General features: G+C 34.2%; 1 protein-coding gene across 3 annotated transcripts in view; it reads right to left on the bottom strand.

Annotated features, from left to right (window-relative positions):
• AKT3 (AKT serine/threonine kinase 3) overlaps window positions 1-17174 on the bottom strand; it is a 281329-nt gene that overhangs the window by 41446 nt on the left and 222709 nt on the right. For all 3 annotated transcript variants that reach the window (XR_003514899.1, XM_027564715.1, XM_027564716.1), the window contains 2 exons: window positions 13639-13767; window positions 3014-3228 (listed from right to left, as the gene is read on the bottom strand). Coding sequence is in view for 2 of the 3 variants with exons in the window: in XM_027564715.1 (XP_027420516.1) it covers window positions 3014-3228; window positions 13639-13767 (344 nt within the window). In the remaining variant the exon portion in view is untranslated. The remainder of the gene's footprint in view (window positions 1-3013; window positions 3229-13638; window positions 13768-17174) is intronic.

The following is a 17174-nucleotide window of genomic DNA, read 5'->3' as shown; positions in this document are numbered from 1 at the left end:
AAGCAACTGACAAGGGATTAATCTCCAAAATATACAAACAACTCATGCAGCTCAATAAAACAAACAATGAACCAACCAACCCAGTGAAAAAATTAGCAGAAGACCTAAACAGACATCTCTCCAAAGACATACGGATGGCCAACAAACAGATGAAAGGATGCTCAACATACTTATTATTAGAGAAATGCAAATCAAAAACTACAATGATGTATCACCTCACACTGATCAGAATGTCCATCATTAAAAAATCTACAAACAATAAATACTGGAGAGGATGTAGAGAAAAGGGAACCCCCCAACACTGTTGGAAGGACTGTAAATTGGGAGGTTCCCTATGAAGAGTATGGAGGTTCCTTAAAAAACTAAAAACAGAACTATCATATGACCCAGCAATCCTATTCCTGGCTATATACCTGGAGGAAATCAGCTATTGTGTTTCCAGTAAGCACTGGTACTATTTTCAGCTGCCTGCTTGACATTTAGGTTTCGTACAGAAACCTCAGACTCAGTACAGCAAAACTAATATCAACATCCACCCCATCAAGCCTCCTCCTTTGCCTGTATTCCCACTCTGTCAATAATAACTCCATTCTCCAGACTATTCATCCAAGTTGGAAACCTCAGAGGCATGCCAAAGTCCTTCCACTTCCTCATCATTTCTATTTAATCATTCACAAAGTCTACTTAGCACTATTTACCTCTGTTTTGGGATGGATTCCACCTCTTTATGTGGACAATTCCATATGTATTCTTCATTACTCTGCCCACTTGCCCCTGGCCCTTCACTGTTCTAATCTATCCATGACAAAGCTGCCTGAGTTATCTTTTCATAACACAAAGCTGATTATACCACCCATTACTATTAATAATTCAGTGGCTTCTCATCTCCTTCTGAATAAAGATAAAATATTTTCTAAGAAGCATAACGTCCTTAGAATCTAACACATGAGCATCATCTCCCAATGTCACCCAACTCACACTCTATGCTCCAGATGATGAACTTCTCAAATGCCATGTTCACCTGTAATTCGAGCTGTTTTTCACATGTAAAATTCTCTGCATAAACATCACTGCAAATTCCAACCCCTTCATAAGCCAGCTCAAAGTTTCCAATCCGCTAGATAGTTAATAATTTCAATAGCATTTGTCTGTAGTTTAGCCTGAGCATCTGTGAATATGTTTTGTACCCCACGTTATTCTATGAATCCCTAAAGCAGAGGTTGTTCATCTTATTCATCCTTGCATTCCTAATATTTTAATGTAGCAGTGGAGGGGCTTGACTTATGTACCTTAAAAAGGAAATAACAGTTTAAAATAGCACATCTTCTCTTTAGACAGTATCAAACTCTGGGTAGACAAAACTTTAAGTTGTCCTACATACCAGGCAACTAACATTCTAGAAATTCTCCTCACATTTATTCAACAATTACCATGGGCTGTTCTCAGAGGGTGGATGGTGGGGAAATGACAATAAAAAAATAAAGGAGACATGAAAACCAGAAGGAGAAGTCAGAAAAAGATGGGTTAAAAATTCACTGCCCTAAGGCAAATATTAGGCCCCAAACTCAGGCAGATAAAATAGAAATCCTAGCTCCATTTATAAGATTATCTATAGCCAAGTACCTCTTGTTACAATAGCTGTGAAACAATCACATCAAATGGAATACATTTTAAAACCTAAACCAAGAACATGGTGCACTGTAAAGAAGATACAAGATGAATATCAAATAGGTACATAAAAACTTGATCTCTATTCTTGTTCTACACAAATTTTCTGTGAGAACTAGGATAAATCACTTAAACCTCCCTGGGCCTCATTTTCTCCTAGTCAAATGGAAATGAGAATTATATCTATCCTTTCTACTCCACAGGCTACTAAAAAGCAAGGGAAATAAGAGATGTGCGAATGTCCTGGCAAAGAACACAAAATCACTTTACAAATATAAGGTAAGGTCTCAGTGACAGGATTCAGCAACATTTCGGAATGGCTCTTCACTAAGCAAAAAGATGGCACCTCTTTTATTACGTTTGCGTATTTCTGCCGAAGGGAAAATCATGTTCCTCACAAATTTAAAAGCTGCAAATGTGTGATGGAAACCTTCTCCAAGGTAAACAAAGCCCACATTTTAGAGTTCACTTATTCCTTCACTCGTTACTTCAGTCTGTCACAAATACACCCTGAGCATCACCCACTAACAGAACATTATGAAAATTATGTGAGGTGTTACAAAAAGTTAAATATATGAAATGGTCTACCCTTAAGACACTTGAGGTCTGCGAGATTTTCAGAGAAACAGGGATATGTATGTGTGTGTATATATCTAATGGAACAATGAGTTTACATGTACACACAAACACATACATTCAGAGACATTTTATAATTAATAGTCATTTCATGTGTGACTTATAAAATGTATGTATAAATAAATATATAAACATGAACAAAGAATACTATAGCTCATTAAGCAAAGAACTGTAGGGTTTTTCAGGTCATAGCTGTAGCTATAAAAATAGAAATACAAAGTGTATAAAGACATTTTTTCCACTAGTCCTTTCAGCCATGCATGAAAAAGAATTATCTTCGAACGACAAACAAAAAAAGTAGCTAGATATGTTAACATAGGTTAGTGTGGGAGGAGAGTATAGAGACAGTTCTATCCGTTTTATAATGTAAATCAGCAGAAATATAAAGCCCAGAGATTGAAAGGGGAAAAAAAGGGATCCTCCTATTCCCACAATAGCAAGCACCATGCAAATTAGGAAATTGTTTGCTCGTAACACTCTCAAAATCCTTATTTGGTAAAATCTGTATAAAATTTCCAAGTTAGGGAAGAGTTGAGAAAAAATTTTAAATGTTCTATATTATGCAGTTAAAAATAAGTCAGAGTCTCAGTGGGAAGATGTCTGCATCAAATACATTGCTTCTTGGAGTTAGTTATACGTGAATTAATTTCCATATCACAATTTCTAACCACATTCATCAGTAACTCACTGCGTGTTATTTGTGGCTTACCGTTTATTTGGATCCTTTATCAAGAGGCCTGAAAGCAATGATTTTGCATCTGAAGAGAGTGTTCGAGGAAATTTAATATCTTCCATTAGAATTAGTTCAAAAAGTTTCTCATGATCCTGGTTATAGAAAGGTAATCTCCCGCACATCATTTCATACATGACAACCCCAAGGCCCCACCAATCCACAGCTCGGCCATAGTCATTATCTTCTAACACCTAAAAGTGAAACCAGTAAAAGATTAATTTTTACATGCTAACCTTTAAAGCATTATTTATAAAACATAAGATGGGGAACACATGTATACCTGTGGCGGATTCATTTTGATATTTGGCAAAACTAATACAATTATGTAAAGTTTAAAAATAAAATAAAATTAAAAAATAAAAAAATAAAAAAAATAAAATAAAAACATTCCCTTAAAAACAAACAAAAACAAAAACAAAAATAAAAAAATAAAACATAAGATTTTTACACAAAAGTGAATCATAACTTTCAAAACCTAAGTAGGTGATTCTAAGATCTTGACATTTAAACTATGAAGAATCTTACAAAAGATATAAATCTTACAAAAGATATAAATCACATCAAATATGTGAAATGTTCAATATATAGCCAGATATAAGGGGTGAAAAAAAAAGAGGTATTGCAACCTTTTTTGCAGCCTACTGCAAAATTCTAAGTAAATGAATTAAGTGGAGAACAGAGGAGCCTAGCATGCTGCAGTCCACAAGGTCAGGTCGCAAAGTGTGGGACATAACTTAGCCACTGAACAGCAAAGCAAAGTAAATGAATATATGAGTGCCCTAAGGATCAAAAGAAAACTATCTGCATACTTACACATTTTCATTTAGGCCTACTTAATTTTTCATTCTGGTTCCACTAAGGTGGTCAGTAAGTAACAACTTGGAGCTAAACTGTGTTGATTATAGAGAACATAATGTGTCTAACACCTTCTTGCACTGAGAAGAACTAATACAAATCAGTGACAGATAGGAGTAAACAGATGCATTGTATTAAAGAAGCATCCAGGGCATGACAATCATGAAAATATATATGAAACCTTTCGGAGGACCCTACACATTGAAACTCTTGCAGGAAATATGTAGGCAACAGAGTGAATATAAAGAGTGATTGACTGAGTTGTAATAAACTTTAGCATCCAAAGTTTTAGAACCTCACAACAATTTCTATTAAACACAAACAATAAAAATCATGGACTCGATATCTGTCTGGTATATGCCCTTAAATTTATTTCCCAAAACACATTCCATGTAAAATATATTTAGTAAGAAACAATATGCAAGTATCAGTTATGCTGTGCTAGAGCAACCTGTTCAAACTGAAACATCACTTGCCGTTTGTACCAGGAAAAATATGATTACCTTTCTACAAGGTATGTTCCTCAATCAGTGGAAATTAATCATTTGGATCTTTCAATATTTTATTTCAAGACATTGTATTTGTATAGTAATGTAATTTTTAAACACCAGTGACTTTTTCAATCTATTCCATGGCCAATTACCAGAATGTGCTGTCCGTAGGCCTTTATCTAATAGATGCTGGATTTCACCTAATAACAAAAATTTTAAAGTCTAAGTAACCTCTTACTGCACTCCTACAACACCAAAAAAACAGTGGTACACACAAAAAAGAGCCAAATGCGGTTTTTAACCTCTTTTTTCATAAAACCATAAAAAGCATAAAAGCTGGATTAACTGCCTCCCGAACCCACATTTCACCAGCCGGGTTCTCATCCCCAGCTGGCAAAACTGGCAATCCTTTATTTTTGTTTAAATACCTGGTTTGCAGCCAGAAGGGAAAGTGAGTACATAAAAAAAGGTTTTATTTTTGAAGAGAAATAAGCAACTGAAAAATAAAACTGTATTGTAAAAAAAATCTGTTTGATAAAGTATATTTTATTTAGCTTCGTAAAATGAACACTGATTCTCAAGATAAGTGGTTTTGCTTCTGAACATACAAGCTTTAACTGAAATATACATCCATAATGCTACAATTAGAACTGTTTGCTGGATTACTCTGTACTGAACAAGTGTGATGTAACTAACATTAACTCAGTGACATGTAAAACTTAGGCAATGTTGAGGAGAAAATACCCTAACAACTCAGCCAGTCCTCTTTATCTGGAAGGCTTTGTCATCAATTAAAAAGAGAGATTTCTGTTCAACTCCTATTTCAAGACAGCTGGAAGATGAAATACACAGAAAATAAAACTAAAATGATTGTAATATTCTACATGTGGATATACTATAAAATATATTACCACTGTTCATACAATATCCTTTCTCCTTACATCTAAATCAAAATATAATACTTTGAAATAATGTAGAAATTCCTGACTGAAATTAATACCCACAGCCTAGTAATATATAAAATTTACATTCTTTAGCCTAAGAGTTGCAGTTCCTTCTGATTCCCTCTGATCATTTTTTCCCCTCCTAGCAAAAAGGCTAATTACTTCATGGTTAGCACCAGGGCTGATCCAAAGAGTAAGATACATGGTAATGTAGAAGTACAACAATATTAATACATTTCAAACTCCATTACAAGGCGATTTATCATATAACCTGGATATATATGCAGATCAAAATCTGCTTCTAAAGAAATAATTCACTGAAAGACTTATCTTGAAGAACCAAACTAAAGACAGTGTTGTTTTCCATGAAATCAATGTCATCAACGTTTAAACTAAAATCAAGTTAAAATATGAAGGAAGATATTTGGTATTTCCTTCTACACTTATTGTCCTCTGTAACCCTAGATGTAGCTTCATGTCATGAGAACATTTGACACAAATGCCCAGAGATGAAGAACAAGTGGGGATTTGAAACACGAAAAGAATGTAAATGTTAAAAAATGGTGAGAAGTCACATCAATAAACCCCAAGCAGAGCCCAAGCTCTAGGAAACAAGGTGTAGTTTCAATTTTTCTACTAGGAGCCAGAGATTGCTTCACTTTCTAATATAATAAAATCCAAGATTCAAGGAAGTCACCACAGGTTACCAATTACTTTTAAATGATCTGGTAATACCTGATTAATATTTGGTAACATTTGAAGTACACACTTTCACTTATCAAAAACCAGCTAAGTTTTAAAAAATCACTATGAACAGCTCTTGAATTGTTAATTTCAAAGAATGACATTGAATAATAAATTTTATATTTTAAAATGATACCATCAATTAAAGTTCCCAAAGTAAATACTTATTTCATGAATGGGTACTTTCAGAAGGCATATTCATTTCAATATTCTTTCACCAATTAAGATTTACTGAGAGGCTGAAGGAATACCTTTCTCAGCTTGCTTGCCAGGCCACACAAAGCACTCAAGGCAAGTAGTGATGAGGACGCTATGTATGCCCTGGAGTGGCTTACTGCTCAATCAATAATCCTGACAGAACAGATGGGGGAAAAAATTAAACATCTAAACAAACTGTCTGTACACCTATGTTGTGAAAGTAAACTGCGAACTTGGATGAACCAATTTACCGCTAATTCAAAAATTGTTTTTCTCTGGTAACCTGATATTTCAGGTAACTGATATTGTGTGTTTTATACATAAACACACAGTTATATGCTATATAATCTACAGAAATCCTTTAATATTCCTAACATCACAGAAATGTTGCTAAAAGATGACCTATAAATCTTCTAACTCAGATTCTAAAATGTATTGCAGCTACAGAACTATTACATACATTTCACAAGAAAAATGAATTGCATGGTTTACTGCTATTTTCTTCATAAATATATACTTTGTATCCAGTTTTCAACTGCTCTAATGATTCTAAAGGGACTGAAACTGTGCCATTTGCTCTGAATTAAGATGCTGTAAGCTTCATGGCTGCCTCCTAGCATGCACACACAAGTATTCGCATGCAGTTCATCTCCTACTTCCAGAAGCATTCTCTGGCTAGAACAGGCCAAGCTAAATGGATACAACAGTGGTGATTCAATCATACTCACAGGTATCTTCCCACAGATTCCTATACTTCCTTTTTATCCTGAAGCAACAACATTACAGGGTTCTAAGAAACTGGGTCTTTGTAACCAAAGTAAAAATGGCCATTATAAAACACTACAGACAATCACTAGTGTTCCCAGTTAGGGCTGGTTTTGTGTATGTTATATCTCAGAGAATTTAAAATTACACCCCGTGCTTAAATCAGAATCATTCCAAAGTACTGAATGCAAATATTCTGATTGTTAAAATCAAAAGACTATATAGCACTCAAAAGAACTTTAGGTGAAAAATAGCTTCAAAAAAACCTGACAGAACTCCAGGGAAGTAAAAGCTGCTACTTATAAAGGTTGAGAGACATTAACATTGAACTAAAAATATCATTTTTGTTTATATTTAAACAATATCTAATTTGGGGACCCAGTGGGAGTTTTTTTAACTACGCAGTTTTTTATTGAACTATAGTTGATTTACAATACTGTGTTAGTTTCAGATGTACAGCAAAATGGGATGGTTTTTAATATTATCCAGAAACAGTATAAATAGCCAACTCATGACAGACGTTCTTAAATAAAAATTCTAACAATAAAGCAGACAACTTCTGTCTGAACTAATCACTGTGCTCATCCACTTAACTTCCCCCTTAGTATTGGTGATGAGACCAGTTTAGAACCATCAAGATGTGAAGGCTTTCAAAAATACTTCAAGGGGACAAGTGCTACATGCATCATTAAGAATGAAATAAAATATTAGGGATGTATACAGCTTGGGAAAAGCTACTAAAATAACTTCATTTTTACAAAAAGCTTAGAAGTTTTAAGATTTAGTTTCATCATCTGTTAGAACTAGTAGAATTTTGTCCAAGGGTAAGCAAAATGTAACTATGTGTGCTACTATTTTTATCTACAGATGAAATGTATAAATATACATATATATATAAAACTTTGATTTCATTCATTTTTAAGATCTCCTCAAGATAATACTGATAAGGCCTATAAAATGATGTCTTTTTCATTTATTCTTTGTTGTATTTAAAATAAACAGAATTCCATCTAGTACACTTAAAATCAAGTTTGGTTCCACTCACTTCACCTATGCACACTATACTCCAGGCTACCAGCTATCTTCACCCTTAATTAAAACGATTCTCCCCACCCTCCTTAAAGTTCATGTATACTTTTGGCCTTTCATTTGTGCTATTATCTATAAAGAATCGCAATGACTTTAAGCAAATCTTTGTATTAAAATAGTTATCAAAATATTTTCATCTATTTCAGACACTGTCAAAATACATATTATAAAAGATATTGAAGATAGTAGGCTTCAAAAGTGAATAAAATGATACGCAGTGACTATTTTCTAAAAATGAGTTTCCAGAAACTAGAAATACATTAAAAATGCATCTTCAGCCACTGAAAAACATAGCATTTTACACATATGAAATAAAATTATATACATCTTTTTCTGAATAGCAACCACAACTAGATACTGTGTATTTTCCAACAATCAAGTCATTTTTTGCAATCTTTTTGTTAGTTCTAACTTGATTATCAAATAATTTTTATTTTTACACTATTACAGAAGTGCATTTCTCTAGGTTTCCAAAACCACCTTATTCAACCTTCCCCATCTGTCACCATCTGCTTCTTTTTAGCATGTACTTTTTGTGTGATCACATAAGCATGTGAAAAATAACTAACATTCAGATGATTATCTGCTGGTACATTTGAGGACTGGGCATAATAAAAGTGAACTGCCAAAACGTACTTAACACTTTTAATTTTGTTGGGTCTTGCATGTAAGCTACATTTGATTTTCAAACTGTTTTACAGTTGGAAAGTTGATCAGGTACTGCTAACTCAAGAGCAAAGCTGAGACTCTAAATAATTAGCACTGCATAAAAGGATGGTTTGGATTCAATGAGAGCCAAATCAAATAATAAAATTTAACAGTAAGATTTTATATATGATTTCTAATTTCTTTATATTTCTAGGCATGAGAATATAGTAGATATGATGAAAACAAAACCTCCTCAAAACACCATAGTCCATAATATATGGCAGGTCAAATTTATTTCCTTCTAATACAAGAAAGAGCAAAACCACTTTAAAACCATCTATACTAATGCAGCTTTAGAGATGCAGCACACTAAACATATAGTCAATGCCCATTAGGACTGTATCTCTGCAACATCTTTTTAAAAAGATACTTTTTCCCCCTTTAATAAAAAAGGTACACAGTTCTTCATCAAAAGAAGAGAAAAAATACTTTAAAAAATATCCTTTTTTTTAACAAATGGCATTTTTATATCATAATTTTTTTTTTCCTGGTGGTCTTTAAGAAGAAATCTCAGTCCATTTAAAAATCAGGTGTAAGTCTGAGATATAGTACAGTTAATACATCAGTTTTGAACTGATTTCTAACAGTATTTTTGAAGTATTTTTTTAAAATATCCTGCAACCATCTTTAAGTACCAAAGCATTCTGACCAAATTAAAACAGTTTAGGGCATTCCCTGGAGGCCCAGGGATTAGGCCTCCCAGCCTCTACTGTAAGGGGCACAAGTTCAATCCCTCGTCAGGGAACCACGATCCTACATCTCTTATGGCATGGCCAAAAAAACAAAACAAACAAGCAAACAAAACCCCTCCAAAACTAGCTGAAAAGGTAGGGATGGCCACTGCTAGATGAATGAGAGGCTGCAGAAAGATGTCTCCATAATGTGTAAACAGGTCTCCCATGTGAAGGTAATAGACTAACAAGGAGCCCTTCAAAAGAGAAGCAGTCCTCAGGCACATACTCCAGGTCTGATATACAGCTACTACTGACAACCAAGAAAAGTCTGGCATCAAAAATGCTATGTACCAGAAATGTCAAGGTTCAAAGACAGTGAGAGATACCATCTGCAGTGAAGGGAAGAGGCTAGTTTAAGCTCTTGCCAACCCCTCTCTAATTCTGACCATGCATATCTGGATCATATATTGCCTTGCTCTCAGTTCACATGCTTTTCCCTTGTCTGTGAGATCAAATCTAAACTCTTTCCCATTCTGATCCTGATCTACACATCCAGCCTCCTCTTAGTCTGCTCCCTCTTTACTGCCACCAGACCCTCCCACCACCTTTCCTTTCACTGTACATAACTCTAGTAAAGCAATTATTTTCTTGGACAGTAATGATTATTCTCCATATTCTATCACCTTAGTAAATACAGCAGGCTACCAGACGACTAAAAACATTTCTATGATCTTTACATTCCCAGCACCTAACAGAATGCACGACACCTAATAAATACTCAACAAATATTTCTTTAATGAATGAATGAATGTTCTTCAGTGAAATGGTCTACACCAGAGACCAGAAGAAAGAACTTAAATTCTTGTTTTTAAAAGTAAGCATATAAAACAGTTACCCTGATTTAACAAAATGCAGTTTGACACAAATGCTTAAAATGTGAGAAGTTTAGTTGTCTCAAGTTTTGTCATCCTCAAATAGTAACCACAATGATCACTCTCCCCTGTGAAAACAATGTCAAGATGTTAATTATGAACCGACATCTCTCAGTCATCGGGTATATAAACTGCTTTTAAACCCTTCTGCAATATTTTTTAAAAAGGTATACAGAAAGGGTTTACCTGTCTTTAAGAAGAAATTGATAATTCCCTGTGAACTGTAAACTTTCAATTTAGAAACAACTGGACTCTTCTTGGATTAAATTCCTGGTTTTGTTCTTCAGTTGATGACATTTGCATATAAAAACAGTATCTTTGTTTCTTAGGAGATCATCTGCTTCTGAAATGAGATGTATTTATCTTCTATAGAAATAATTTCCCCTAATTGTGATACAACTAATTTTGTTATTCTAAATATGGGATATCATCATCCATGGCAAATGTATAGCAGGGGCAATTGGAACTCCAGAGAAACAAAGATTTTGTTTTTCATGACATTCACAAAAATAATCCTATTCTAGAAAATGTGATCTTGTATTTGAACAAACAAGAAACATTATTCTAAACTTTTACCAAATTCAGCTACAAAAATAGAAAATTTTAAACTCCAGATTTTATAACAGAAAAAAATGTTACTTTTGGCAGACCTTGATAAAATAATATTTGGAAATTTACTATGAAAAATACTGCTAATATTTCAAATTACTAGCATTTATTTACAAAAATTTAAAATTATTGAAATGTAATTTTAATCTTATTGAAAAGAGCTATTTAGTAATAAACTGGCATTACTTACTATACATATAAGGAATGCTAGTACCATTCTGAATGTATTCCCATTTCCTAATTCTTTTGATTACTTTTCCTGTTGAGCATTTACGAAGAATCTATTTTTAAAAATGGCAATTACTTACATCTATAGTGGCCTTGAAATAGTGATTTTTTTTTTTGGCTACCATGTTATGCGATTAAAAAAGTAAAAACAGGCTTTATAAGATGAACCTCGTTAGAATCCTGTTTCTATCTCTACCACCTCCTATCTGTGTACAGATTACATTAAAAATTCTGATCCTCAGTTCCCTTACCTTTAAAAAAAACAGGTTTGCTATCTCAAAAGGTTATTCCAAATTTGCAATGTACATATATAGCATGCAGCAGATAATACATGTTCAATAAATAGTTATCATCATCCATCAAACATAAATGCCTCCCTCCTTTGCTCTAATGACACTAACCTTGTTGGAGTTTGAGGGAAGAACTGAACTTGTGCCTCACAGGTTTCATACTAGCTGCTCCCTGTGTTTGGAAAACTCGTCCCCTGTATTGTTACAACAGTTGCCTCTCAGCATTCAGGTCCCTGGTTAAACATCACTTTCCCTGAACATCCTATCTGTAGAAGATTATATTTTCCAAAGAGGGCTGCAACAGTATCTCCCATGTCACATGTTTTTGCCATGGAGAGGTGGGATCTATGTCACTACCCTCTTAAACACGTGCAGGCTCAGCAATGTTTCAGCACATGCAGAAATGATGTGCAATTCCTGACACGAAGTCATAAAAGGGGATTCACAGAGAAATGTTTAGAGCAGCATTATTGGCCAAAACCTGAAAGCAATCCAAATGTCCATCAGCTGCTGAATGGATAGACCAAATGTATTATATTCATACAACAGAATATTATTTTGGCCATAAAAAGGAATGAAGTACCAAAAACACACTAAAGCATGGATGAATCTTGAGAATAAACTGAGAGGCCAGACACAAGAGGCCATGTATTGTATGATTCCATTTGTATGAAACATTTAGAAAAGACACACCTATAGTGACAAAGTAGGTTAGTAGCTGTCTAGCAGGAGGGGAGGTTAGGCAGGAGCTAACATGTATGGAGCTTCTTTGTTGGAGTGATGAAAATATCTGGAATTAGGTAGTGGTGATGGTTGCACTGCACAACTTTGAACATGCTACAAGCCACTACTAGGCACTTGAGAAGGCTGAATTTTATGGTACATGATAATAAAGGTTAAGAAATATACTATGAAGAGAAATTTTTTAAAAATTAATAAAACATTTCTTCATTGTTTGCTACGTTAAAAAAAAAAAACAAAAACTGAAGCAGTTTCTTAACTGTTCCCTAGGACATTTTAGAACCCAAAGCCAAAACAGTCTGGCTACTCTGAAGCCACAAGGTTATGAGGAAGCCAGGCCATATGGGGAAGCTGAGGCTTTTGAGAGCCCTGTAAGGCACCAGTTGACAGTCAGCATCAACTGTCAGACACCTAAAGTGGGGAGTTTCCAGATTCCGGCCTCCAGCCACAGTCACCCACCGCCGTGCCCCGTGTATCACAGAGCGGCCATTCCTGCTATCCTGACTCAGAACCTTCGATCACATGACATGGTTAGGTTTTGCAGTGGTCTGTTTTGCAGTAATAATAATGAGAACACTACCTAACACAGCCACCACAACCTCCTTTTATTTAGCTTCTTTCCCTTCACAACACATATTCACTGCATGACATTATGCTATATATTTATTTTCATTCTGTCTCCCTCTACCAGAAGTGAGTTCCCTGAGAGCAGGGTCCTTTGTGTCTTGTTTCTATAACCACACACCCAGAGAAATATTCAGTATATAGTAGATGAATAACGTATATTTGTTGAACAAACAAATCAGTGAATCACTATGGAATCCTCAGCATGGGAGGGCACTGGCTGAAGCTTGTTTTTGTTTAGCATGATTTCCAAAATGCAGCCACTGTCATTTTATTAACTTTTCCAGTGAAATCCTTTCTAATAATTAAGAATGAAAACCCACAAAATTACAAACACGAATTATCATTGTTTCTTTGTTTCTAAGAAAAATCCAAAATGATTTATAAAACTGTTAACATTCTTGCTGAAGTCACTGAAATATTTAATTTTAATAAGTGAGTAAAAATAGACACAAAGAAAAAAAACACATATGGCCAATAAGTAAAAACTGACTTAATTTGATTGCAGTTACCAGTATCTTTGTGCTGATTTATATATATTTTTGCCCTAGAATACCATGTTAAACAAGTGGGAGTAAAATAGATTTGATTCATGTTGAAATCCAGGTCAAAGCAGTAGACATTGCAGTTTTTTAAAATGCTTAAATGGTTTACTTTGCAAAACATCAGTGTTATTTTTATTTTTCTGTAAATGGAAACATAGCCTTACCTCTGGTGCCAGATACTCTGGTGTACCACAGAAAGTCTTCATGGTGGCTGCATCAGTGATCCCTTCTTTGCAAAGTCCAAAATCTGTGATTTTTATGTGGCCATCTTTATCCAGCATCAAATTCTCCAACTGCATAGTAAGCAAACAGTCTTCAAAAATAGGAAAATACTGTTTTGAAAAATAACTGAATGCTGAGTAAGATATTCTGGAAAGAGGACATAATTAGTAAAAGAACTTTTGATACTTACAAACCCTATAGCTGCCTAATTCATGTGTAAAAAGAAACATTTTATCAAATACTTTACAATAATAAACTGATTTTTAAACCCATGGGAGTAAAAGCCATTGTTGTCTTAGTCCTAAGAACTAAAGCCTAAATTAACTTTCGAAAGCAAACATCAATCTTCTTTTTCCCTTTTTAAAATAAAGTTTGATCTAAACCATTTCAAACAGACAAGTATCTTCTTCTAGATATGTACAGATGGTTTTCAACAATTTCTCTTGGGAGTCTATTGCTATTATAAAATATTTATTTACAGAAATGTTTCTTGGGTGGTGGCTGTAAATCAAACCTAAATCTTATTTTGTAAGGTAAGGCAATATCTTCTCTTGCAGTTATTTGTAACAAAGAAATACCAACCCTTTTAAAGTTGGAACCTCTTTCAACCCATTAATACAAAAACAACAATCTTAAAAGAGATAACCAAATAGCCTCAAGTGAAAAATTAAGCAATGCAAGGGGGAAAAGAGCTTGTGCAAAGCTAATGCAATTAAAAATAGTAACAATAACTGATCTTATTCTTCCAATTTGAACCTAAAGTTATGATTATCACCATACAGAGATACACATGAGTTCTGAGTTGTCACTTTATAGTCATGTGTATCGATGGGGCCCCAACCCTGCTCAGTCATGTACATATACCTAAGGGAATACATAGGAAATGCGTTCACAAAAAAACACATGTGAAAAAATTATATTAGCAGGATGAATGATAATTAACTTATTTGAGGAGTAGGTAATTATTCTACTCCTTAACATGATAATGTATGAAAGTGCCTACTCAAACTCTGAAGTCAATATCAAATTCAAAACAGAACTCTATATAAGAACATAGATAACAATTTTATAAAACATGATGATGTTATACTGTTAAATATTATCCAGTATCTTATAAACCAGAAACTAAATACAGTTAAGCAAGCTATGCTCAGTATAGCATACTTAGTATACTATACTTATAGTATAGCTTAAATACGCTGCCCAACTGAACTCAATGCTCATTACATGTTTCACGCACTGCATAGACTTTAGAGAAGTGAGTCTGTTTGACTTGTCTACAGAGAGCTGAATGAACCCTAAATACACTGTTAAACCTTTTAAAAATGAATATTCTCTTATTTTATCTAAATTTAGCTAGACTGATTCTCTACTAACTGAAACCTGAAAATCAAACCCAATGTGCACAAATGGCAATACGTCCTAAATAGTAAAACTGATCAGAAATGTCAAAAAAGAATCTGTCTACTTCTCTTTCCTCTTTTCTTCTTCATGCTTCTGATTTTCTCCCTTTTCCCTTTGAAAACAACACTCTCTTCTTCCTCCTACTTCTATCTTGCCAAAATGAGAAAGAGAAGTATATAATGGACTGTCTGCTGCGTTAAATATATGCTCTGTTCTTAATTTTTAAAAATATGCTTATTGTTCTAACATAGAAATACATTACAATATAAAAACAAAACCTTAAAATGCTATGAAGATCTTTTATAATACCTAAGAATCTTATAGAGACTTCAAATAATACATAACAATATTGAATAAAATATGTAGTTTAGTGTGTATCACGCCAATTCACTTAATATGCTTTCTATGCACTGCAAAACAAAACTCTGCATGCACTAATGAGCTAACGGTCCACATTTTGACAAGACTATCTTGAAAAGCACAGATATAGAATATCAGAATATATACTGTTTTTAACAACAAGAAATACATATATTTTAAAAATCTTGATCCATACCTAATTAGCTAATCTCATCTCCAAGATACCAAGGGTTGAGGGATGAGGAATGAAATGAGATTCAGGGGTAGGATTTGAGTGAAAAACAGGAATAGGATGAAAGTGACCAAGAATTCTCAGTTTGCCTACAACTGAGGAGGTTTCCCAGGATGAAGGACTTTTAATAAAAGTTCTATAACTGGGGAAGTTCCAGGCAAACCATGACAGCTAATCATTCCTTTGTTTTATTAATCGGCTTTATTACAATGATACAGTCAGAAATAAGCTCAGCCTACAGGAGGACTGCGAGATGGGGTAAAGGTCACGAGAATGGGGACAGGGTGGCATACCGTACCGGAGGCAGTTGAGAGCAGTGTGGGTAAGACTATGGAATCAAGTCAGAGAACTTAAATGTAAACTCAGGTTCTAGCCCTCACTGTGTAAGTGACCTCGTGTGTGCTATTGACATACGCATCTCAGCCTGATCCATGACACACAGGTGCAATCCACACAGTAACAATCCAACGCGACGTTTTGAGAATTAAATGATACTGAATGGAGAACTTAATCAACACATGTACTGATCATTTACTAAACACGGAGAGTTTAATGGCTGGTTTATACTTTATCAACATGGTATGTGTTCTTCTAGACAACACTGTATGTTAAAGGAAAGAGCAAAGTTCAGAAATGGAACCCTATAAAACACTTTTATCAGCTCTAATGACCTCATTAAACAGTTTTTAATATGCATCAATTTCTTTTCAATAAACAACAACAAATATTTTACAATTTTTGAGCCAGTTATTTTATAATGGTGTCCACTTTCTTCCATCAATTACTGTTCTTCTCGCACTATCCTGAAATGTCATTTTGGCATGTCATTTCCTATCAGTATGAAAAAAAGTCAGAAACGCATCACCTTAAAAAAATTATATCCCCAAATCTAATCTTATATAGAGATAAATCGGGGGTAATTAAATATCCTGTCTGGTTAAAAACATAAATAATTTTATGAAGATGCATAACAAAGATTTCATTAAATATAAGAACCATTAGCTCTTATTGTGAACCTGCGATTCACAAAGGTGAGGATACACAGAATTACCTTGAAACCTTTCAAAAGCAGATCGATGGCTTAGAGATATCAAAAAACACCTGGAAATCACTGTCTTAGCGCACGTGACATTAACGGAAGAAGATTTAAGTCAAATTATTTTTAGGAATCTTTCCACTGTGTAAAGGAGGAATAAAAATGTTTACAAATGGTCTTTGGTTCTCTCTCCTAAATCGAATGCTTTCCTTCTTCCTTTTTTTTTTAAACCATAAAAAGGAAAATGTATACCACAACTGCCTGTTCAGGTACTCTCTATCATAAACACTAAATGCATCTGTTTTCTCTCTACTGTCAGTCTTAGCATCTAGGATTGAGGTCAGGGCATTATGATGATAGTTAATGGATACACCCACTGGCAAAAGCAATGTATGAAGTTAAACAGAAGTGTGAAAGAAAAGATTATACATTCAAAATCTAGGTAT

This window comes from Bos indicus x Bos taurus, chromosome 16 (genome assembly GCF_003369695.1).
Source record: "Bos indicus x Bos taurus breed Angus x Brahman F1 hybrid chromosome 16, Bos_hybrid_MaternalHap_v2.0, whole genome shotgun sequence".
Taxonomy (NCBI): Eukaryota; Metazoa; Chordata; class Mammalia; order Artiodactyla; family Bovidae; genus Bos; species Bos indicus x Bos taurus.
Note: the sequence above shows the minus strand (reverse complement) of the source record. Positions and strands in the feature narration are given on the sequence as shown.